This window comes from Ovis aries, chromosome 4 (genome assembly GCF_016772045.2).
Source record: "Ovis aries strain OAR_USU_Benz2616 breed Rambouillet chromosome 4, ARS-UI_Ramb_v3.0, whole genome shotgun sequence".
NCBI classification, from domain to species: Eukaryota; Metazoa; Chordata; class Mammalia; order Artiodactyla; family Bovidae; genus Ovis; species Ovis aries.
The window spans coordinates 115,900,937-115,925,930 of record NC_056057.1 but is presented as its reverse complement, the minus strand read 5'-3'; the positions used below and the strand labels follow the sequence as shown (position 1 = coordinate 115,925,930).

The 24,994-nt window shown below is 56.5% G+C and overlaps 1 protein-coding gene across 5 annotated transcripts in view; it reads left to right on the top strand.

Annotated features, from left to right (window-relative positions):
• Positions 1–24,994, top strand: part of PRKAG2 (protein kinase AMP-activated non-catalytic subunit gamma 2) — a 308,173-nt gene that overhangs the window by 93,599 nt on the left and 189,580 nt on the right. For all 5 annotated transcript variants that reach the window (XM_042249294.2, XM_060414910.1, XM_027969032.3 and 2 more), the window contains exons 2-3: positions 327–398; positions 7,081–7,360. In XM_042249294.2, coding sequence (XP_042105228.1) covers positions 327–398; positions 7,081–7,360 — 352 coding nt within the window. The remainder of the gene's footprint in view (positions 1–326; positions 399–7,080; positions 7,361–24,994) is intronic.

The following is a 24,994-nucleotide window of genomic DNA, read 5'->3' as shown; positions in this document are numbered from 1 at the left end:
GTGGGCTCTCCCTTCCCTCCCCAGCCTTCCTCCTTCACTCTCTCCCTCCTGCCCTGCAGCCCAGGTGCCTTCTTCCTGCTTCTTCCCTGGGGGGTCTAGAGGAAAGGTGGAGAGCAGGCGGGATCCCCGAGGGGGGCCCAGGGTGGGCGTCTCCACTGCCTCCTTCCACCTTCTTGGCCGTCCGCTCCCTCCCTGGTGGCTGGCATTCGAGGAGGACTCAGCAAGGGGCTGGGGATACACTCGGAGACCCACGTGCAGCTCCAGACGTGGCCAGGTGGGCCCCCGAGGGTCCAGGTCACTGACCACGTGCCCTCTTTCCGTCCTAGGACCTGAGTTCCTTTGCCATGCCGCTCCTGGATGGAGACCTGGAGAGTTCAGAAAAGCCTCCGTCTCGTAAGGTAAGGCTCCCTTCCTCCCAGCTTCTCCCAGCTCACCAGAGGTGCCACTGAGGCCAGACTCGCTCAGCTCGAGCCCTAGACAGACTTCTCCTCCCTGTGCCCCTGGCTGCAGTTGAGCCCACCCTCGCCCTCCAGGCTGCACCCCTCTTTCTTCCCTCCCCTCGGGGCTCCTCCCTGGTTCCTGGATGCCCCAAAGCGGGCAGAGGTGATGCTGAAGAGCTCGCGTTGAGCTCAGCTCCCTGAGTGCCTCAGATGCTCACAGGCAAAGAGAAGAGATTGAACATCAGGGAAAAGCGGGTCATGGAGCCTGGGTGTCTCTCCCGGATGAGACAGGAGTCCCTCCTCCCGCCCCGCCCCCTCCTTCCCTTCCCCCACTCCTGCCTCCAGCCCTCACGTCCTTCTCTCCCTTCCGTCCTCTTTCTGTCTTTTCTTTTCCTCTCGTTCACCCGCCTTCTCCCCTCTCCCACGGGTCCGTTTTTCCTGCTCAAGGTTGGTGGAGGGCCGGCAGCCCGAGGCGTGCGTGTCCTGGGATGGGTGGAGTGGCCGTGGCAGGAATGGGGAGGTCGAGGCAGCCTGCGGTGGGGGTGAGTGCAGGGCGGAGGGCTGGGGGGAGGCCCAGTGGTCGTGCCCAGCGGGGAGTGCTGCAGGCCATGTCTTGAGAGCAGAGAGTGATAGACAGACTTTCCCCCAGTCCTCGGGCTGGCCTCACAGCTGGGCTGGGTCCAGTCTGGGTTGCCTGGTGCTCAGCCCAGTGTGTGCAATGCTGCGTCCAGACCCCCTGCTCTGGGACTGGCGGGGCAGGCCATGCAGGGGAGTGTCCCAGCAGGACAGGTCCTGCACCTCCCAGCTCATCTCTGCATCTTTGTGCCCTGTGACTGAGATCCCCGTCTCCTCAGGGAATTGAACACTTTCCGTGGCTGCCAAGCTGAACGTGGATGGGACCCTGGGTGGCCTCCTCCTCCTCCACGATCTAGAGGCCACGGCTGAGCTCCCCTTTTTGGGAGCTCTGGGCTCAAGAGCCAAGCGCCAAGGCTCCCAAGCATCAGTTGAGATGGGAGTCTGTCCGCTCTCCCCACTAGTCCCCAGTCCTGGTTCCCCTGCCCCCAGAAGGGGCAGCCCTTTGTCACAAAAGACATCTCAGGATGCAAGGACTTCTGGTCACCTCGCCTCCACACAGCTCTCCCGGGCCGGCGTCGAGAGGAAGATCAGTGCCTCTGACGTCCCCGGATCATTCAAGAGCGCTGCGGTCACTCCGGGTCGGCCAGGGTGGCCGGGGCCTGGGGGAATCTGTGGAATGCCAGGCAGTCCGCCACCCCCACACCCTCAACGAGTGACCACAGGTTTTTCCTGTCTGTGCCCCTTGATCCTGGGACGAGGAGCCTGGATCCTCTGTTCATCTTTCCTGGCAGCTTCCCTGAGGTGTGACCTGGGACAGGACCTTCTCTGTGAACCTGTCTCCCCGTCAGCAAACCCGGGCTCATGACAGTGCTCACCTCCCTTGTGAGGATGAAACGAGCTCGTCCGTAGAGCAGACACAGATGGGCAGCTGCTCAAGGGCCGTCTGGGAACGCGGCTGTGACTTAGGTCATCCCCCATCTGGAGCGCTGTGGAGGGGAGCACCCACGTCCTCTTTATCTGAGCCGTGGGGAGCATTGCACTCAGCGGGGCCCTAGACTCCACTCAGGCACTCCTGTCCATCACTGGCCACGCGTACCACCCCTCTGGCTCCTCTGCTGAGAACACCCGCCCCCTTTCTGTCTGGAGTACACGGGGGCTCCGGCTGGGACACCCCACCATCAGCTTGCTGGACGCGGCCCTTACCTGCCAGGCCTGACCTCCCCACCTCTCTGGCCTGAGTCGGACTCCAGGGGACGGTGTTCCTGGCCTACAGATCCTCCCTTTGAGGTTTTGTTTCACTCAGCTCCCCTTTTTCTGGCGCCCCTTGCCTGTGACCTCCTTTATCCTCGCCTGTTTCCCACAAGCTCCCAAGAGGCCCCCGCCAGTCGGCTGTCAGTCACCGCCAGGCCAGCCCCACCCACCCTTCACCGTCACCCCTGCACCTCTCTTCTCCCTTCCCCTTTGTCCTTGGGATGCAGCTGAGACCTGAGAGTCGGGAGGCTGGGCCCTGCCCCACGGCGCCCCCTGCAGCCGTGGACAGAGGTGGGCCTGGCAGCCCTACCCACTGTGCCCTGAGTTCCCATCCATAGCTCTGAGGAGCCAACAGGCACTGGTGTGGCTCTGGGCCCTTTGTTCATCCAAACCCAAGGAAACGTGCCATTGCATTGGCAAAGTACCATATTAGCTGCGTCCTGCTTGAAGGCACGGGCCCTGTCCCTGGGGCTCCTACCCCTACCTATCCTGCAGGAAGCAGACCCAGAGGCCAGCTCTGTGCCCACCTTCTCGAGGTCATGGCTTGAGACCAGTCCTTCCGCTTCCTGTGGACAAGGCTGAGCTGGGGCCCCCATTTTTGGCCGTGTTTGGGGGACAGTCTGCTCTCTGGGGCCCCCTCCTCAAGCTGACAGCTGAGGCCTGGTTCCATCAGCCTGGAATTCTGAGCATAGGATGGAATCCCAGTCTGGAGAATCTTGGGGCTCCACTTGCCCTTCAGAGAGGGTTCAAGCCGGTACCCCGGGCCCTGTGAGACTGATCATCCAGCGGCAGCTGGCTCCGCTTTCCCCCGTGAGCTGTCCGTGGTGGCCCAAGTGAGTGGCTGTTTGTCTGTCCTCCCAGCTCCACCTCCTCTTTCCCTGGCCCTGGGACATCTCTGCCCCTCGGCCTGTCCACAGCCTGTCAGCTCTCAGTGCCTTCTCTGGTTTGGGACCCCGTGACCCACAGTGTCCCTTTTTGCAGACTCTTCCCCATCTGGCTCACTCTCAAGCCAGCCTCATCTTCCCTGCCATTCTCCATGGCCTCACAGGGACCCCAACCTTCCCCATGTCTTGTTCTCTGCGTGGAAAGAACGTCAGCCTTGCTCAGCCGTTCCTCCTCCCCAGGCCGAGCTCACTGTGCAGCGTGGAGGGGACATCCGCGGGGTTAACGTGACTCCCTGCCTCTGTCCTCACACTTGACCTTGACTCCTTTTCTGTTTCACGTTGCCAGGCTGCTCCAGGGAGGTATGTGGTGCAAGAGTCAAGGCCGTGGGCCTGATGTCCCACCCACGACTGACCAGCTTTGTGGCCTTCACTGTGTCCCCAGTTGGTGCCTTCTCAGAGCTCTGGGGTCAGGGATACCCGGGGAGTGATGGTGACTGGCCACCAGCATGTCGGCCCTAAATGACTGTGCTAGCCCCGTGCTGCAGAGCCTCCGTGGTGTCCCCTCTAAGGAGGCTTAGGTTCTCACACCACACATGGACTGACTGAGTGAAAGTTACTCAGTCGTGTCTGACTCTTTGCGCCCCCATGGACTGTAGAGTCCATGGAATTCTCCAGGCCAGAATCCTGGAGTGGGTAGCCGTTCCCTTCTCCAGGGGATCTTCCCAACCCAGGAATCAAACCCAGGTCTCCCGCATTGCAGGTGGATTCTTTACCAGCTGAGCCACCAGAGAAGCCCAAGAATACTGGAGTGGGTAGCCTTTCCCTTCTCCAGCGGATCTTTCCAACCCAGGAATCGAACCCAGGTCCTCTGCACTGCAGGCGGATTCTTTACCAGCTGAGCTATCAGGGAAGCCGCACCCCCCACGTGGAGCCTCTCCCTAAACCAGCCCTGCCTCCCTGACTCTCCACACCTAACCGAGGATCTACTGGGGCCAAATTCATGGCAGTGAGAGCTGAGTGAAGAGGCCGAGGCACATACCGTGGGTCGGGACCTGAGGTGGTGCCAGGTGCCCGGTCGTCCCCTGGCCCTGCAGGGCGGCCTGCTGCCCCCAGTGGACACACGAGGACGCTGACACTAGGTCGCTGGTCACTGCCGGAAACCGAGCCGGCGTTCAGCTCCTGTGTCTGTGTCTAGAATCCTTGCTCATACCATCCTGCTGTGGGGTGACCCTCCATCCCTGGGCCCATGTCCACAGATACATGCCGCCCACCGCTTGGAAAGCTGCTCCGTGTGAATTATCCATGGGTTTCAGAAGAGCTTCGGAATGCCTGAGCCCGTAGGTCAGTGGATAGTGGCTGAACCCAACACTTTAGAGACCTTTGTGCTTCCTGTATCACATGTTTGGAAAAAGAAACCCTTGAACTCAAGCAGAGCTGGAGTCCCACGGTTCGGGTGTAGCTCGGCCTCTGCCTCCGAAGCCCACTGGGCATAAGGTTCTGCACTGCCCCCCATGGCCACACTGGTCCTTTATCGCAGGGCAGAGGGTCTCAGGAAGAAGGGGGCGTGTGGCTGAGAGTCCGCACAAGGGCATCTCTTCCTTTAAGGGACCATAAGCCCAGCTGAAGCTCCAGTGCTCTGGCCACCTGATGGGAAGAGCCAACTCATTGGAAAAGACCCTGATGCTGGGAAAGATTGAGAGCAGGGGGAGAAGGGGACGATAGAGGATGAGATGGTTGGATGGCGTCACCAACATGATGGATGTCAGTTTGAGCAAGCTCCGGGAGATGGTGAAGGGAAGGCTGGCATGCTGCAGTTCATGGGGTCACGGAGAAGCAGACACGGCTTAGCGACTGAACATCAAGTGCAGACTGCATATTAAAAAGCAGAGCCATCACTTTGCCAATACAGGTCCGTCTAGTCAAGGCTATGGTTTTCCAGTAGTCATGTGTGGATGTGAGAGTTGGACCATAAAGAAAGCTGAGTGCTGAAGAATTGATGCTTTTGAACTGTGGTGTTGGAGAAGACTCTAGAGAGTCCCTTGGACTGCAAGGAGATCCAACCAGTCCATCCTAAAGGAGATCAGTCCTGGGTGTTCATTGGAGGGACTGATGTTGAAGCTGAAACTCCAACACTTTGGCCACCTGATGCAGAGAGCTGACTCATTTGAAAAGACCCTGAAAAAAAAAAAAAAAGAAAGAAAGAAAAGACCCTGATGCTGGGAAAGATTGAGGGCAGGAGAAGGGGAGGACAGAGGATGAGATGGTTGGATAGCATCATCGACTCGATGCACATGGGTTTGGGTGGACTCCGGGAGTTGGTGATGGACAGGGAGGCCTGGCGTGCTGCAGTCCATAGGGTTGCCTAGAAGCTGACTCACCTGAGCGACTGAACATCAAGCCCAGCTCAGGGCGCCCTCTAGTGGTAGAAGAGCTCACAGGGTCCCTGGCCCGGACAGGCACCCCAGGTGTCCAGAGACACAGAGGCCGCTCTCTTACCTCCCTTCTCAGCGCACCTGGGGTCACCTGCCTTGCAGAGCCCGGGCTCTCAGCCTGCTGGCCGACTCCCGCCAGGCTTCGTCCTTGCCCCAGCACCCAGTGGACAAGTGGTTTTCCTTTCCTGCTGCAGAGCTGGTGGCCCGAGGCCCTCTGGCTCCTGTGTTGCAGGCTTCCCCAGGGGATGACAGCCAGTCATGTGCAAAGGTGATTCCTGTCGGTCAGGTCTGGCTGGTGCCCCTTCAGACAGCCCTGAGGGGTGAGCGGGCCCCTCATTCCACCCAGGAGGAGACCCAGGCTTAGGGAGTCTCAGTAACGCCCCCGGTGGTTCAGCAAGGGGTGAGCAGGTCAAGCCCAGGCGCTCAGATGCAAATGAAGTGAAGTGAAGTCACTCAGTTGTGTCTGATTCTTTGCAACCCCATGGACCATACAGTCCATGGAATTCTCCAGGCCAGAATACTGGAGTGGGTAGCCTTTCCCTTCTCCAGGGGATCTTCCCAACCCAGGGACCAAATCCAGGTCTCCCGCTTTGCAGGCGGATTCTTTACTGGCTGAGCCACTAGGCAAACCCAAGAAGACTGGAGTGGGTAGCCTATCCCTTCTCCAGGGGCTCTTCCTGACCCAGGAATCAAACTGGGGTCTCCTGCCTTGCAGGCGGATTCTTTACCAACTGAGCTATGAGGGAAGCCATTGAGATGCGAATACCGGTTCCTAAACCCACCAGCAGGGCACATTAGAAATCCCTCCAGTCTATGAGTTGCGTGCATTGGCTTGAAGACGGAGTCAAGCACTTTTTCAAACCCTAACTGGTGGCGATTTCAAGTCATGACCCAAGTGAGCCTCAGAGGTTTTCAGCCTCGTTAACTTTTTTCCCTAACCCTTGCGGTCACTCCAACGTGGACACTGCTTGGAGATGAAACCTTCGTCCCTTCCCACACCAGGACCCCAGGACGGAGCCCCGGGCCCCCAGACTCTCAGGTCCTGGGGGTCTGTGCTCCCTCCTTCGAGGAAGGGCAACATTATTGCAGGGTGGCCAGACCTCAAGGACAGATGCATGTTCTTGAGAAGTGAAGACCAGGAGATGGGGCTGCAGATAGGCCAGAGGGGAAGAGGCCAGCTTTCGAGGCTTTGCGGTTGCCTTGGCTGTCCTCCCCGCCTCCCGGAAGCCCCCTTGCAGAGAGCTGGACGCAGGCCGGGGTTGGGGGGTGGATGGGGTGGTGCGGCCCAGCCTGTGGACTGGTTGTCCTTGCTCCCATCCTGCACACCCTCTCAGGCCGCCCCTTGTCTGTGCGAGAGCCTGGTGGGGCTGTTTCTCAGTTGGGGTGCCATGGACCCCCCAGCTGGGTGGCAGGGGACAGCGGAGGAGGGCAGGTCCGCACAGGCTGCCATCTGGGCTCCAAGGGACCTCACCTGTCTGTCTGTCTTTCTGTCTGCAGGTGGACAGCCCCTTCAGCTCGGGCAGCCCCTCCAAAGGCTTCTTCACCAGAGGTCCCCAGCCCCGGCCCTCCAGCCCCGTGTCTGCCCCCGTGCGCCCCAAGACCAGCCCCGGCTCCCCCAAAACCGTGTTCCCGTTCTCCTACCAGGAGTCCCCGCCGCGCTCCCCACGCCGCATGAGCTTCAGCGGGATCTTCCGCTCCTCCTCCAAAGACTCCTCCCCCAGCTCCAACCCGTCCACCTCGCCAGGGGGCATCCGCTTCTTCTCTCGCTCCAGAAAAAGTAAGGCATTGATGCTTTTGTTCCAGGTGGGTGCAGGGCTGCAGGGGGAGCCGCTCTCAGCCTCGGGGGACGCTGCCGCTGGCCGGTGGCTGTAGCGATGGTGCTGAGTGCGCGCGTCTGGGTCCGTCCCCCAAGAAAAATTGAGCTCCGGAAAAACAGGTTTCCACCAGGGCCCCTTTCTTCCTGCGCTAACCCAGGACAGCCACGTGGAATGCTGGAAGTCAGGAGTGATGTGAAGCTAAGATTGGGCCTGGTACCCTGCTGTGGTCTGCCCCAGGGTGGACCACAAGCCAGAGGGATTTGAGTCTTTGGGACTCAAATTTGGGACCACATTTGAGGGATTTTAGGCTTACTTGTTTCTGGCACATCCTGACTTTGTTTTGGGTCCTGGGTAGCTGGGGTTCGTCTGTTAAGAGAAACAGGGGCAGGAAACGTGTGTTTGAGAGAGAGTTCTTTAGGCTCATGAGAATTTGTGATCTAAGGATAAACTGTTCTCCGCTGAGAGCCGTTGATCGTAACTGGAAATATTATGGCTAACCATAAAGTTGTCGTTCTTTTTAGTTACCAAGTCGCATCAGACCCCTTGTGATCCCCGTGGACTGTAGCCCGCCAGGCGCCTTTGTCCCTGGGATTCTCCAGGCAGGAATATTGGAGTGGGTTGCCGTGCCCTCCTCCGGGGTGTCATCCTGACCCAGAGGCTGAACCCGTGTCTCCTGCGTCAGCAGGCGGGTTCCTTACCGCGGAGCCCCAGGGAAGCTCAAACCATAAAGCAGACGGTTTCTTTTCGCCTCTCCTGTTTCTCAGTGCGTCTCCCTACTCGTTGCGCCTCTCTCTGATGACAGAGGAAGTTCCTGTTCAGGAAGACGGTGCTTTGGGAAACATGCTTGCCCCGGGCGTCGGGTCTGGAGTGGTCCTCCTTTGTCTCTGGTTGTATTTGCAGGAGGGCCTGTAGGTCGGAGCTGTACCCCATCCGCAGGGCCAGCACCAATGCAGTGTTCAGCCTCTGTGACTTACGAGGGAGGGTGGGGGACTCTTCTTTTGGTGGTTTGGGGTGTTGCTCCTAGCACCCCTCAAGTCCTCCCCGTGATGACTGAACTCACATGCAAGTGTACAGATGTCCTGTGACAAGGTGGTCCTCACGCAGACGACGCAGGCCATGTGCGGTTGGGAACTTACATGTGAAGCCAGAGGAGCAGGTGTGTCCCAGCCCTGATGTCCCAGCGCCCCAGAGAACATCCCCTGTTTCCTCTACATGGATCCTGAAACCCTCAACTACTCCATCACGCACCAGCTCTCAGAGGAGGGTGGTCAGACCAGCCCTTCACCAGACGTCCTGTTTCTCGCGTCGGGCCTGGGTTGGTTACAACAGAATGAGGTTGTGTTAGTTTCGTGGGGGCAGCCATGACGAAGTAGTCCAAACCGGGTGGTTTAAACAACAGGAATTTATTCTCTCCCGGCTCCAGAGGCCAGACGTCAGAACCAAGCTCTCAGCGGGGCTGTGGTCCTGCTGAACGGGCTGGGGAAGAGTCTGGCTTTTCTCTCAGCTCCTGGTGTTGTTGGCAGCCCTTGGTGTTTCTTGGCCTGTGGAGGCAATGCTCGGCGTCTGCCTCCATCGCCGTGGGCGTGTGGCCCGCTCCCGCCGTGTGTCTGTCTGTATCCACGGGCCGCTTCCCTTCTGAGGACCACAGTTGCTTTGTGTGAACGGCCACCGACCCCAGGATGACCTCTTCCGAATCCCTTACATCTGCTGTGACCTTGTTTCCACTTAAGTTCCCTTTTTGAGTTTCCTGGAAAAGACATGAATTTGGCGGGGGTAGAGGGTAGGGATACCTGGCGGCTCAGACAGTAAAGAATCCGCCTGCAGTGCAGGAGACGTGGGTTCGATCCCTGGGTTGGGAAGATCCCCTGGAGGAGGAAAAGGCAACCCCCTCCAGTATTCTTGCCTGGAGAATCCCATGGACAGAGGAGCCTGGCGGGCTACAGTCCACGGGGTCGCAAAGAGTCGGACACGACTGAGCGACTAACACACACGCACAGCCATCCCACCCAGTGCACCGGTGACATCAGAAAAGCCAGGACCTGCAGTTCACGACACTGGCTGGGGAGTGGAGGACTGACCTGCGGGCATAGGATGGTCATCCTGTTAAGACCAGGGTCACTTCTGAAGGCAGAAGGCCACAGCCAGGGTGCAGTCTGGGAGGTCTGGGGGAGCCTGCAGGTGGCCTATGAGTCCTGGAGGCGGCCTATGAGTCCTGGAGGCTTGCCCGACCTTCAGCTCCTGGTGCCAGGAGTCCATGCTGCCCACTTCTGGCCAGTGAGTTTAAAGGCCATTCAGTGTGCTTGGCTAGAAAACCTGCACGCCTGGGTGCTAAGCTGTCTCAATCGTGTCCAGTTCTTTGCAGCCCCGTAGACTGTCACCTGCCAGGCTCCTCCGTCCATGGGATTCTCCCAGCAAGAATACTGGAGTGGGTTGCCATTTCCTTCTCCAGGGGATCTTCCCAGCCCAGGGATCGAGCCCAGGAGTGGCCGGGGCTGCTGGTAAAAAGACGCTCATTAACTAGGTTGGGTTGGGGCTCAGCTTCCTTAGAGAAGCTCTCTGGTGGCGGGGGCGGTGGGTGTTCAGACCAGGGACGGTAGCCCGTGCTGGTGCCCTTGAAGCACGGAGCCCACGTCCTTGACCTTCCCCAGCCGGAAACCAGCCCTGCCCAGCCTGCTGATGAAGCGTGAAGGCCCTGGTCTGTATACAGGCAGCGCGTGTCCTACTTCATGGGTCCTCCCCTCGGGCCCTGGCCCCCCGGTTTTCCCATCGCGTGTGTGTGAGGCGTGCTCCCATCGCGTGTGTGTGAGGCGTGCTCCCATCGCGTGGGTGTGAGGCGTGCTCCCACCGCGTGTGTGTGAGGCGTGCTCCCATCACGTGTGTGTGAGGCGTGCGTGGAGGGCATACAATCTGTCTGCTCTTCCTCCTGCTTGAGTCTACACCCATGTCAAGGTGCCTGGACTCTACATTGCTCCCACTGCCCCGGAACCGATTCCGTAACCCTGAACTTGAGAGGAATGCCCTTGGCCTGTGTGAAGGGTCTTATAAGCGGCAGCCCATGGAACGTGCTGTGAAAAGATGTCGCGGGGACGCTTTGTCACACGAGACCCCTGGGAGAAATTTCCCATCTTGGTACCAAGAATAGCTGTACTTCTGAGCAACTGGTTGGCTTTTGTGTGTCATAGACTGTGATGGTGTAACAACCCCATTTCCCATCTGCATTGTCTGCTGGGGATATTGGAACCAACTCTGTACCCAGGGTGTTAAGAGCATTTCTAGCCTGGTTTCTGAATCCATTTTTGGCCCCCCATCCTTTTATTTCCCGCCCCACAACTCACTTTTCAAAAAAACAAAAACAAAGAAGACAGTTTGATGAAAGGAGTTGGGTGTATTTACAGAATTCAAAAAGGAGCTGAATGCTCGCGACTCAGGAAGGGAAGGAGCCAGGCTGGTTCTGGCAGGCTCAGTGGCCAGAATTCACGGAGATGCAGAGAATCCCTAGTCTTTGCGTCTCTCCACCAACCACTCCAAATGCCTCATCCTAGGATATCTGATCAGCCCAGCTGGGATCTCTGAACCAATGGGGTCCTGTTCAGGGGGCGGCTGGGAGGCAGGGTCAAACAGCTAAAGCACAGTGACCAGGAGCCTGCCCTAGAGGTGGGTGGAACGTTCCAGGACGCACACGCAGCCTCCTACATCCATGAAGATGCCCTCATCGAGCTCGGTCCAGTCACTCCACACGCGGCGGTCAGCATCCCCCTGCTTCCCCGATCCTGTCTGAGCGTCACCGCTAAGGATGTGGGTGTGATGGACCAAGCCCTCCGCCTCGGCCTGATGAGATGCCCGTTTCTCCTCCAGTGCTGTCTGCACCCTGTCCTTCCCATCCTGTGACTTCCGGGGGAGAGTTAAGATTCCCCACATTAAGAACTGCAGCAGACTTCCTCTGTTCTCTTTCTCTATCGTCTGCTGACACTGGATCAAAAGGTGCCACAGACTCCCCAGGTGACCCTCAAGCGTGGCAAACATCATTGTCTGTTATCTGGAGAAAGGGGGAAGACAGAAATCCTGCAGAGCCATTTTCAAAGGGAAAGAGAGGAAAAGGACTCAGACCCATTAAGAGCGAGAGAAGATAGCAGGGGCTTCTCTGGGGGTCCAGTGGCTGGGACCCTGTGGGTCCCATGTGGGGGGCCCAGATTCGATCCCCTGGGTGGGGAACTAGATCCCACGTGCAGCAACTAAGACCCAGTGTAGTCACACAAGTAAATAAAATTTATCTTTCTAAAGAGAGAGAGGAAATGCAGAGGCTACAGTTCCGAGTGCTCGTCTGCTGCTGGGAGCAGCGAGGACCTTGGTTGGCTGGCGCTCTCTCCCCGGGAGGAGAGCCAGCCCTTTGCTCTGCAAGGACCCTACCCCTTGGAGGGGCTTCTTAAATGCTGTGGCTCTAGCCTTCCTCTGGGCTCCTGGCCCAGTGGCGTGTTGATCCCAGACGTGTCCTGGGGACCCTGGGGTTTTCATCACGCTCGTCCTAGCCACACGGTTAACTAGCAGCAAGCCTAATTCCCTTGGAGGATCAGGGTCAGCCATCCCAAGCAAAGCAATAACCCACTTTCGGCCTCTTCCTCTAAAAACAGACGACAGCCTGGGACAAAATCCAGCTTGAAACTTTTCTTCATTCTTGTACTTTAATCACTGAGATACAGGCACGCCCTTGCTTCTCTCCCCTGTGGCTGTTTGCACTTGGAACGCAGATTCAAGCTGTTGTCTCTGAACCACATGCCCCACAGGGTAGAACACGTTTACATCTCGTCTTCAAGTGAAAGTCGCTCCGTCATGTCAGACTCTTTTGAACCCATGGGCTATACAGTCCATGGAACTCTCCAGGCCAGAATACTGGAGTGGGTAGCCTTTCCCTTCTCCAGGGGATCTTCCCAACCCAGGGATCAAACCCAGGTCTCCCACATTGCAGGTGGACTCTTTACCAGCTGAGCCACCAGGGAAGCCCCACATCTCGTCTAGTTCCCAAGAAGTCTTACATGGCTATGAAGCGGTAGAAGCTTCCAGAAAATAGCGAAGCTTATCTCCAAAAGGACAACAAAGATTTCCTGCAGCTTGGCTGAGGATTGCCTTGCTTTTGAAGGTGAGGAAAGGGAAATGCGTGTCCATCCGTTTGTGAACTGCAAATAATAAGATGAAAGTCTTTAAAAAAAGAAAGAAAGAAAAACAGTCTGGCTTGGTCAGCAAGGCAGGACCTCAAGAAGGACTGAATCTCATGTTACTCAACTTTGCTCCCTAATCATTGATAGTAATTATCCTTGTCTACTGGGCTTGTTCTCAGTGCATTGTACGTGAGCGCTGGGTTTTGTATTTGTTTATTTTACTCATTTGCTTGTTAATACTTCACTGATACGTTAGGTGCATCATGAGACACACACCAAAACCTTAATTGGAGACCTCAGTGTCCCAGGTGTCAACATTCAGGGTTCACTTTCTGGATGTGTAGACAGGAAAAGCAAGATTCTCCGGATTGGGCACTGTAGAGGGTTTTCTCCGGAGAAGGCAATGGCACCCCACTCCAGTACTCTTACCTGGAAAATCCCATGGATGGGGGAGCCTGGTGGGCTATAGTCCACGGGGTCGCACAGAGTTGGACATGACTGAAGCGGCTTAGCAGCAACAGCAGCAGCGAATTTTCTCGGTTTGCTTTCTCTGTCTTCTGTTGGCCAAAACCTAACAGCATTTCCACATCAGACAGTTTCTCCTAGTTCAACACACGGCAAACACACAGAATCCAGGACAGGACCTGCAGTGGCGCAGAACACGTCAATGGCCTCAGGCTCCCGGGGGACCAAATGACAAGGCTCCAGGGTGGAATTGGTCATAAACGGGGCACGAAAGGAGGGAACGGCAGAGAAAGGACAGGAGGAAGTTCCAGGCAGGCTGCGGGGAGGAGACAGAAAGCAACTTTCCTGGGCTGCAGTAGAGATGCTGAGCTCTGAGAGCAGAGCAGAGGTGAGAAGGGCAGGTGACTCACGTGGGGCGACATGGGAAAGACCTACACTGGGTCTACGCTGGGAAAGACCGAAGGCCAAAGGAGAAGCGGGCAGCAGAGGAAGAGATGGTTAGATAGCATCACTAAACAAATGGACATCAGTCTGAGCAACCTCCAGGAGATAGCCAGGGGCAGGGAAGCCTGGTGTACTGCAGTTCATGGGTTGCAAAGAGTCGGACACAACTTCACAACTAAACAACAACAACATGTCACCATTAAAAAAATAATAATAACTTTAGGTTGACCACAGGACAACTAACAACCCTTACAGGCCTCCATAAAGGGAGTACGGACAAAACTGATGCTTGGAGAATATTATTAGGACTGCTTGTGCAGAGAGTGAGAGGGGCTTGTAAGGAAATGAGGCCACCGTCCTAGCCAAGGTGGCTTGGGACCCAGACGAGGACTCAGAGCAGCGGAAGGGATGGTAGGAACAGAAAGGGATGGAAAAAGGACTAATGGTGGGAATCTCCTGGCAGTCCAGTGGTTAAGACTCTGCCTTCCAATGCAGGGCGTGTGGGTTCTGTCCCTGGTCTGAGAGCTAAGATCCCACGTTCCTCATGGCCGAAAACCATAAAATAGGAGCAGTACTGTAACAAATTCAATGAAGACGTAAAAAAAGGAAAATAAATAATGGGGTGTAGAAAGGATACGGGGGTAAGAAAGAGGGAAATGAAAGGGTGAGAGAACCCAAACCTGTGAGTTCTCGCCACTCAGAGCTTGTCCGGTGATGGTAGTTGTTGGTACCGACAATCCGAGACCAGCGGCTCCTTGTCCAGGGCTCCCCAGAGCCTCCTCTTCAGGGCCTCTCTCAGCTTGGGGCTGCCGCACCAAGAAGCCGGAGTGTAGACAGATGCCCGCGTAGGTCAGCACCTCCTGGAGCCTGGCGACGTTCCTAACAGCCACGGCCAGCGACAGGAAATACGACATGTAGAAGATGATGTGGAAGAAGGCAAGCGACTGCCGGGCCAAGGCGTGAGCCCTGGAGCTGAGGCCACGCAGCAAGAACATGAGCGAGAGGGTGGACGCCAGGATCGGGAGGAGCGGAACTGACCACCGGAGAACCACGTGGGGCAGAACAAAGAATAGATAGAGGGTCTGTAGCCTCTCAGCCACGGTTGGTGTCCATGGGAACCCTGGGTGGCAACCATCTGCCTGAGAACCGAAGGCCTCGTGGAGGATAAGATGACCTATGAACCAGACAGGATCAGGGCACCCAGCAGAAGCCAGGGCACCTTGTTTCAGAACCCTCTGTTTCAGCCAGAAGAAGACAGGGTACAAGAAGGAGGCAATCTTGGCACAGTGGAAGACTGAAAGTCAGGCGGTCAGCCAGGAGTTGAGGCTGTTGAAGCTCCAGGAGATTGCGAAAGAACTTTTGAAACTAACACCAAAGGAATTTGAGAGGTTGTTATGGAGGGCCACCCTGTGGGAAAGACCCTGATGCTGGGAAAGATTGAGGGCAGGAGGAGAAGGGGATGACAGAGGATGAGATGGCTGGATGGCATCAGTGACTCTATGGACATGAGTTTGGGTGAACTCTGGGAGTTGGTGGTGGATAGGGAGGCCTGGCGTGTTGCAGTCCTTGGCATCAGACATGACTGAGCGACTGAACTGAACTGAACCCCATACAGAAAGAACCGGGAGGTGGCCAGGCAGGCCACGATTGTGTCGCCTGCGGGCAGCACCTGGCATCGCACAAGTTCCCGGCTCAGCACTGTAACTATGAAGCCATCCTGCAGCGTGGCGGCCAGCGACTCCAGGACAAAGCTGACCTTGAAGATGGGCGTGGGGGAGAGCAGCATCTTCTCCAGGCACTGGGATTCACCCACTGGGAGACACAGCCTCCCTGGTCAGGCCACGCTGTTGAGACTACAGACCCCGAGGCACTTCCCTGGGATTCAGGCAGACATGCAGCAAACGCCCCCCACCCCGACCGGTCCTCCAGGAGCTGAGAAGGGGACCTCTGTGACTTCTCTGAGCATACAAATCCCCCCCAGCTCAATGACGCCCTGTGTCTGTTTGCATAACCTGTATTTGCCTGCTCTTCATCAGAGCCAGATGTAGGGAAATGTGACAGAAGAGAGGCCCTGGGGTGATTGGAAATACCCCTATGTTGCCCTTTATTTCTCACCACGCTCTTTCTTTCCTAGTATTAGTCACTCAGGTGTGTCTGACACTTTGCGACCCCATGGACTGCAGCCCACCAGGCTCCTCTGTCCATGGAATTCTCCAAGCAAGAAGACTGGAGTGGCTTACCATTTCCCTTCTCCAGGGGATCTTCCAGACCCAAGGACCGAACCCAGGTGTCCTGGATTGCAGACAGATTCTTTACCATCTGAGCCACCAGGGAAATCCATTTCTTTCCTAACTTTTTTCTTAAAAGTTCCCCAGGGATGGTGACCGGGCAGGGAGGCAGCCGTGTGTGCAGCGGGGGTGGCCTGGGAGTGGCTGATGGGAAGGAGGACCAGGCCTGACCCCCACCCTGGGGCCCTCGGGTGCCGCAAGACAGGGAGTGGGGGAACTAGTCTGTGTGCAAAGTCTGGACCATCTACGCTTCCTTTCACGGCGAGAAACAGTAATCCTTCCCACTTCTGAAAGTCTTCTTTGAGACTGGCCTTCAGAGCCACATTCGTTTTTTTAATATTCTTGGTGATGGGCCGTCTTTGCCTTTGGAAGATGGATTTCCTTTTTGTAAAGAGATCTTTTGGGGCCAGTAATGTTTGGGGTCAGAAGTTGAGATGAAGCTGCACTGATAGAAACCCACAAGCGTGCTGTTGGGTAGGGACAGGACACAGGCTCACCGCGGGGCGTGAGGCTGGGGCTCCACCCTCGGCTCTGCTCGCGGCTTTGGCTGCAGCAGCTGCTCATTCCTTGTCCACCCTGGGTGCTCAATGGCGTCCTTCTGACATGACTTCACCATCCAGACAGTGAGGTCAGGGCAGTTAATGCCTTTCTTTCTTTGACTCCTAGTGGAGGGTGGAGGGTAAGGCACTTGGTTGCTGTTCAGTCGCTCAGTCGTGTCCAACTCTTTGCAGCCCCATGGACTGCAGCATGCCGGGCTTCCCTGTCCTTCACCATCTCCTGGAGCTTGCTCAAACTCATGTCCATTGACTCTGTGATGCTATCCAGTCATCTCATCCTCTGTCATCTCCTTCTCCTCCTGCCTTCAGTCTTTCCCAGCAATGGCGTCTTTTCCAGTGAGTCGGTTCTTTGCATCAGGTGGCGAAAAGATTGTAGCTCCAGCTTCAGCATCAGTCCTTCCAATGAGTATTCAGGGTTGATTTCCTTTAGAACTGATTGGTTTGATCTCCTTGCTGTCCAAGTGACTCTCAAGAGTCTTCTTCACCACCACAGTTTGAAAGCATCAATTCTTCGGTGCTCAGCCTTCTTTATGGTCCTTCTCTAATATGACTACGGAAAAAACCATGGCTTTGACTGTACTATGTATGCAAAGTTAGCTGATGAGAACCCGCTGTATAACACAGGGTGCTCTGCTCAGCGCTCTGCTGTGACGCAGAGTAGATATACACATACATGTAGACGTGTGCACAGATGTATACTCGCGGCTGATTCACTCTGCTGTGTCACAGCAGAAACTAACGCAACACTGGAAAGCAGCTAAACTCCAATTAAAAAAAACTGACTTCAGACACTGTTAGGTGGATTATAAAGACAGAGTTTTATTTAACCCTTGTAGTAACTGTTGTAGGTTGGTGTCCTCTCAACAAAGATACATTGAGGTCCTAACCCCCAGTATTTCTGATTGTAATCTTCCCTGGGAATCAAGTCACTTACCTGGGAATCAGGTCACTTACCTGGAAATCAGATCACTTACCTCTAAATCAAGTCAGTTACTTGAGAATCCAGTCACTTACCTGGGAATCAAGTCACTGCAGGTGTACTTAGCCGAGGGAGAGCCGTACAAGAGTCGGGAAGACGGTGATGGGAAGACAGACACACGGGGAGGATGCTGCGTGACAGCGGAGGTGGGGACTGGAGTGGTGTGTCTCCAGGCCAAGGGCTGGCAGCAACCGCAGAAGCCAGAAGAGCAAGGAAGGGGCAGAGCCCTGCGGACCCCGCAATTTCTGTCTTCTGGCCTCCGGACTGTGAGGGAACCCTCTTCTGACGACCTGGTTTGGGGCGCTCTGGTGCAGGCAGCCGCAGGAAGCCGATGCAGGGACCAGCCGTGGGCAAGTGATGAGGGTCGGCAGACCGGAGGCTGAGCTCCGTGAATCAAAGCCGGCCCCTGATCTCTGGGTCACGAGACCACCGTCCGTGAGGGCAGGGCTGTGGGGCTCAGACGACCCTCACCTTCTCCGAACCTGCTCTCTAGTTCCTGGTGACTTGTGCACAGACTCCTTGGTGATTTTCGAGAGAGCAGTTTGGGTGGCGGGGAAGGAAAGGAAGCTGCTAGGAGCTGAGGACTGAAGACACTGACCGCGTTTCACCGCATTTGGGCCTGAAGGGTAGGCCAGCTCAGGGCAGGGTCTCTGTGTTCACCCACAGCCCCTGGGGGCTCTGGCCCCTCGCTGAGGCCGAATTGGGACCACGCGATGGGGTTTCCATCAGGCGCTGACGGTTCCGGGCAGATGGGAGGTCTTCCCTCTGCAGTGCAGGGCTGGGGCGCAGAAGGTGGAGGTGATGGGGCTGCAGGAGGTAAGAAGCCGGATCTGTGTCCCCTCACCACGTCTTGCCCCAAACCGCCCCGCCCCCACCTCCTCAAGTGTCCTGTTTCCCCTCAGCACGGGGAGCAGGGTGGGTGGGGGGGGGTGGTGGAATATGGTCAGGCCCACCACCTTGCTTGTGTGAGACTGTGACGTGAGCAGGAGAGAAACCCTTCTGAGGTCACACTGCCAAGAACCCCGGGCCCCGATCCTGCTGTGGCATCAAGTGAGGCCACCCCACCCGCCTTCGGGGTGGGGGGACGGAAGCAGATGGGCCCTAAGGGCTGGCTTGTTGGCTTCACGACAGGAGAGACCTGGGTGCACGTGGAGGCGGAGCGGAGGTGCGCGGGCCTGTGAGACGGGCCTCCGTGCTTGAGCTGTGGACGATCTGATAATCCAGGGAGGACATGCTGGCTTCCTCGTCCCCGGCCTCAGGGTGAACGATCGGGATGTAACTGGAACCCTGAAAGGGATCAAAGCAAAGGCGCCGCCTCCCTGCCCACAGAGAGGGATGTCTGCCAGCTGATCCCACGGACATCTCCCCTCTTCCCCCGTGGTGAGAGGCTGTGGCTTCCAGAACACCTCAGCGTCTAGGGACCGTGGCGGACAGAGAGGGGCCGCCTGGGGGGGCAAGGTCATGGAGCTCGGTATTTTAGATAATAGATATCCTGGTAGTTTAATCTCTTTTACGTTGTGTGTTTGTTTCAGTTATGATGTCATTAAAGCGTCCTAACTAAGCTGCGCATCTCCTTGGTGGCAGAGGTGACATTTGTCCAGATGGCAATTAAGGCAAAACTGGAATATTCCAGACCCAGGGCTGGGTGGGGATGGGGGCGGATTGGCGCTCAGACAAACTTGAATCCCTCACCCACCCACCCTGCTCCCCGTGCTAAGAGGGGAAACGGGACACTTGAGGAGGAGGTGGGGGCGGGGTGGTTTGGGGCAAGACGTGGCGAGGGATGAATACTGCTAAGTGACCACGGCTGGGCCGGAGGAGGGGCCGAGTGTGGTTAGCAAAAAACCTCGTTATCCCTGCCAGCACCCTCCCTACCCCACCCACCAGTCTTTTTCCTCTAAAACTCTCCCTTGACACACTAAGCTAGCAAGCTCATCAGGCCGCCTTTGGGCGATATCTTAGATCTGAGGTCTGCCTTCTGTAAATTCACTTTTTCTAGGTTTTCTCTGTCCCGTTCCTTCCACGTGGTTTGTTTGTTTTTTTTTAAATCATCTTTTAATGGATACAAATGGACTTCTTTTTGGTGTATTTGTTTGCTTACGGCTTCCTGGGTCTTTGTTGCTGCGCCCAGGGTTTCTCCCTAGCTTTCTGCACTCCCCAGGGCTGGTGTGTGGACGTCTCGTTGTGACGGCTTCTCCTGTTGCAGACCGGCTCTGGGTGTCGGGGCTTCCGCTGCCTGTGGCTCGGCTGCCCCGAGGTAGGTGGGAACTTCCCTGACTGGTTGAACCGGTGTCCCCTGCATTGGGAGGCAGATTCTTAACCGCTGGACCACCAGGGAAGTCCTGCCTTCTTTTTTATTCTTTTTCAAGTTTGCCTTTGAAAAGCTTCCGTGACTTGAGGCTCTGATGGGGTGGCTGTCCCCACTCCTGCAGATTCCCCTGGGGGCAGCCCGTCCACCAGGAAGCACAGAGCAGAGGAAGAAGGTCCGCGTTAAATCTCTCCCACATTCGAGACAAGACGGGGTGAATGTGTATCCGCCTTCCACCTTTCTCTCCTGAATGCCTCTTGGAATCTGATTTCCCGCAGAAAAATGGGGCGGGGGGCAGCTCTGGGTCCCAGGGCCCTGGGGGAGGCCTGGGAACAGGCCTGCAAAACTCCGGGGCTTTTCCGGCTTCGTGTCTGAGTGACCGCTAGAGGGGGATAGAACCCTGTGTGTGAAACCAGGGGACGCAGCTGGACCTGAGGTTCCTGCCTGGGTTTCCCCGTGCTTAGTCACTGTCCTGTCTGATTCTCTGTGACCCCGTGGACTGCAGCCCACCAGGCTCCCCTGTCCATGGGGATTCTCCAGGCAAGAATCCTGGAGGGGGTTGCCATGCCCTCCTCCAGGGGATCTTCCCCACCCAGGGATCAAACCCAGGTCTCCTGCATGGCAGGTGGATTCTTTACCGTCTGAACCAGTCCCAGACAGAAAAAAAAAGTGGAGCAGGAAGTGGATCTCAGCCCTGAGCAGCCTGACCCGGCCTTTTACAGGGGAGCAGTCTCACACTGAATATTCGTTCGGTGCTTATCTGCTGAGAGCTTGCTGAGATCCTGGGCACCGGGGACAGTGCCGAGGTGAGGCAGACGCTGAGAGAACTGTTGCTCCAACAGTGAAACACGGGGAGAGGGATGGCTCTTTCATGCAGGACCTTCAGGAAAGCTGAGACGGGGGCATCTGAGCCGAGGCGGGATGGAGCCAGGTGTGGCCGGGCAGGTGCATGAGGCAGGTGTGTGGGGCAGGTGGGGTGGGGACAAGGTGTGCCTGGCCGTGGGGACAGCGGTGGAAGTGTCCAGAAGCTGGGGCGGCCTCCGAGCCTGCAGGGAGCAGGAAGTGTGGCTGGAACCACGTGGGGAGGGACAGGGAGGGGCGGTCAGGGGTGGGGGTTGCAGGCTAGCCCAGGACCCTGTGGAGTGGTCCAGGGGGGTGTCGTGGGGGAATGACTTGCTCCATGGAGGGGTCCATCTGGCTGCTGTGCAGAGAGAGATGGTGAACACAGAGGCGGGGGCCCAGCCGGGCCTGCCGATACAGACCTGGATGTCAATGACCACCTCCTCTGAGACCTCCTCCCACCTGGCCTTCTCCAGAAAGCCTCACCTGACTTCTCGCCTGGAGCAGTCTGCCAGGCTCTCAGATAAAACTTAAGTTATATCTTAACTTTCCCCGACATCCTCGGGCTCAGACCAACTCTGGGGGAAGGTTCTGGCAAAGGTAGTCCAACTAGGATGTGCATCATGGATGTTCAAGGCTGCGTCCTCTGGGGGTCACTGGCACGTTTAGCATATAAATGACACGGGGCTGTAGCATCACAGCCAGGGGCAAGGGTGTCCCTGGCGGCCCAGTGGTTAGGGCTTCCCCTGCAGGGACACAGGTTCCCTCCCGGGTCAGGGAGTTAAGAGCCCATGTGCTTTCTTGCGGCCAAAAGGAAATGAAAGTTAATAGTGATTCCAAAAAGCAAAAACAAAACAGATGCAACAGATGCTTTTCTTGGAAGCAGTGGGCTTCCCAGAACCCACGATTGATGGAGCTATGTCAGCTGCTGGGGTGAGACTGGAGTGCTTTTGCTAGCTGCCCCCCTCCCCCTCACTGCGCAAGAAATGGCATCATGTCCCAGCTGGGCAGCTGTCCACCCCAAGGGACCACGGCTGACGGAAGTCGGCCCCACTGGGCGCTGGGACACTTATCTTTGTCCCGCGCTGTGCTGTGCTAAGTCACTTCAGTCGTGTCCGACTCTGTGCCCCCATGGACACACCAGACTCCTCTGTCCATGGGACTCTCCAGGCAAGAATCCTGAAGGGGTTGCCATGCTCTCCTCCGCGGGATCTTCCTGACCCAGGGATCCAGACATGGGTCTCCTGCATTGGAAGGTCGGTTCTTCACCACTATGCCATCTGGGAAGCCCCGCTAGAGCAAAAGGTGTTGAAAGCCGCAGACTTGGACAGCCACCCACTCTGATGACCCCGATTGCTTCTGTCAGTCCCGACTGCAGGGTCTGTAGGACAGACAGGCCAAGGGGACCCCAGGACCCAGGGGCTGCTGCAGCCCAGCGGGGAAGTGGGAAGCCCAGGGCGTTCAGCAAGGCCGCGGAGCATCGTCACAACCCTGGCCTGAAGCTGCTTTGTTGCTTGGTTTTATATCATAGCCCAGCACAGTCACGTGCACGGCTAAAGCCATATCTCGTGAAACAATAGTTACCCTGGCCTCTGTGCGCTGCTGTTGACTCGACCCTCGTTGGGTTGGTGGCAGCTGCATGTCCTCTCTGACCCACACGGCGGGGTGCCCGAGGGGGCAGGCGTGGGGCTGCGCTTGCACTTTGGGAAATGCCACCCTAGATGGTCATAAACAGCAGGACGGGGCGTGGATCGCCTGCCCGCAGATCGAGGAGTCTGGCTGGGCACTTCGGGGCCCAGAGAACCAGAGGGGTTGGAAGGAAGCGCTGAGGGCTTTGCTGGAGATGCCAGATGCTGGAGGTTTGAACTTGTTTCTCAGGACCAGCTCACAGCCATGACTCAGGCCATGTGTACTTCGAACACCCCGAATACATTTACTTTTCTGTTCCTAGTTAAAATATTAATGTTCTATTGTGGGTGACTGTGATTCTGGGTTATTTACATCTCGCTTCTTTAAACCCCTGCTCCTGGTGTGTGGGTCTGATCAAAGGATGTAAGGAGAGCTGTTTGAAATGCGAATGAGCTTCCCAGGAGGTTTATTGAACTTGTGAACCTTGTGTCCTTTCTCGTTCCTCTCCGTGTTGGATCACAGACCGCTCTTCTTTTCTCTCCCAGCAACTGGAGTTTATTTTTCAAATAAAAGTCTGTTTTCCCATAAAATGCCAAGAGTTTTGTACTGTGTGTGGACGAATGAACTTGGGCTTTTAAGCTTTTAGTTTGGAGCCTCTGAGTCATCGATTCACATGCCAGGGGTTGGGGCCTATGTGCCCCCTTCTAGAGTAGGGTCAGACGTGGGGGATTTCATCCCTGGTACTTGGGTCTGGACATCAAGGCCTCAGAACCTCCATGCCAACACCAGTCCTCTCTTGAAGAGGCTATTTCAGTGACCAGCAGGTTGGAACTGCTCTATCAACCTGGCTTTGATGACGCCATCAAGTTTTTACTTAAAGAAAGTTGGTTTGAGTAGGACGCTTAAAACTTGTTAACACAAAACACAGTTCTTCATGGAGATTTCTTAATTAAATCCTTTTTAAAAAGGCCTATCATAATTATCCAAAATCATCGCAGATGGTGACTGCAGCCATGAAATTAAGACGCTTACTCTTTGGAAGAAAAGTTATGACCAACCTAGACAGCATATTAAAAAGCGGAGACTTCACTTTGCCAACAAAGGTCCATCTAGTCAAAGCTATGGTTTTTCCAGTAGTCATGTATAGATGTGAGAGTTGAACTATAAAGAAAGCTAAGAGCCAAAGAATTGATGCTTTTGAACTGTGGTGTTGGATAAGACTCTTGAGAGTCCCTTGGACTGCAAGGAGATCTAACTAGTCCATCCTAAAGGAAATCAATCCTGAATATTCATTGGAGGGACCAATGTTGAAGCTGAAGCTCTAATACTTTGGCCACCTGATGCTGACTCATTGGAAAAGACCCTGATGCTGGGAAAGATTGAAGGCTGGAGGAGAAGGGGACGACAGAGAATGAGATGGCTGGATGGCATCACCGACTCAATGGACATGAGTTTGGGTGAACTCCAGGAGTTGGTGATGGACAGGGAGGCCTGGCGTGCTGCAGTCCACAGGGTCACAAAGAGTTGGACACGGCTGAGTGACTGAACTGAACTGAATCGGTAAACTCTTCCTATAAAAGGGAAGTGAAAGTTGTTCAGTCCTGCCTGACTCTTTGCGACCCCATGGACTGTAGTCCTCTGTCCAGGCTCCTCTGTCCATGGAATTCTCCAGGCAAAAATTACTGGAGGGGGTAGCTTTTCCCTTCAAGGGGGCTCTTCCCCACCCAGGGATCGAACCCTGGTCTCCCACATTGCAGGCAGATTCTTTACCATCTGAGCCACAAGGGACGCCCCTTGCTATAGTGGCCAGATAGGAAATGTTTTAGGGCTTGTGGATCACCAGGTCTCTGCTGCCACGACTCAGCCGCAGACAAAATGTAAGCTGGGTCCCAGTGAATCCCTATTTGCAGAAGCAGGCGGTTAGCAGGGCTGGCCCCTGTTTTAATGGATGGTGGCCATCTCGGCGTCCCCTTTTCGACCCCTCAGTGCCTCCCCGATCCGCTCGAGTGAAAATCTGGTCTTGCTACGCCCTCCACGCTCTGGCCCTGGGCTGGCTCTGACCGGAGCCTGTACTGCTCACCTGGCCTCCTGCCTGCTGGGTCCTCAAAGGTGCCTGGCTGTCAAGGACCAGCCCCTCAGCCCCTCTGGGCAGCTCTGAGGGTTGTCCCCGCTCCGCGCTTTCTGGGTGGGGGCCCTGGCTGGGTCTTTGTCGCCTCTGCACTTCGCCCTGGCCCAGTCCTCCTCCTCCTGTTGTGGATGTTGATCCTGAGAGCGTCCCTAAAGCACACCCTGCTGCTGTCCATCTCAGGTGTTGCCCCGCCCTCGGCTCTCGCCCTGGTGTCCCACTCGACACTGGCCGTCGGAGGGAAGACAGGGCAGCCTGGATGCGGGGATGAAGAGGTGCATGGGGCTGGAGGCAGGATCCGAGCTCGGGGTGAGGCTGAATGTGAACTGGGAGAAGAGGCAGGCCCCGGGGCTGCCTGTGGCCACTGGTCCCCACGGCCCTGGCCCCGCTGGTTGGTTGCGATCTGGAGTCACACGAGTCCTACCCTGCGCCCGGCTGAGCGAGATCCTCCCTGCTGCGTCCCAGGGCTCAGGGCCCCGTCTTCGGTCCACTGCCCAGGCCAGAGCCCTCTGGATCCAGGCAGCTGCTGAGGTCTGGATCCCGTGGCTCTGCAGACTTCAGAAAAAAACGTGACTCATCCTGCCTGCCCGAAAAGAAAGGAAAAGTATGTGTGGCATCCGAGTTTCCTGAAAAGTTCAGCCAGCGCATGGCAGAGCTATGTGGCCGGTCACCCGCGTGGTCCCCGGAGAGAGTGCCCTCTGCTGGCCACCACGCAGAGAAACGCGGACCAGCCCGCTTGGGTCGGGCTGCAGGGCGCGGCCATCAGTACTGTCATCTGGGAGAAGCTACGCGACAAAAATCTCCTT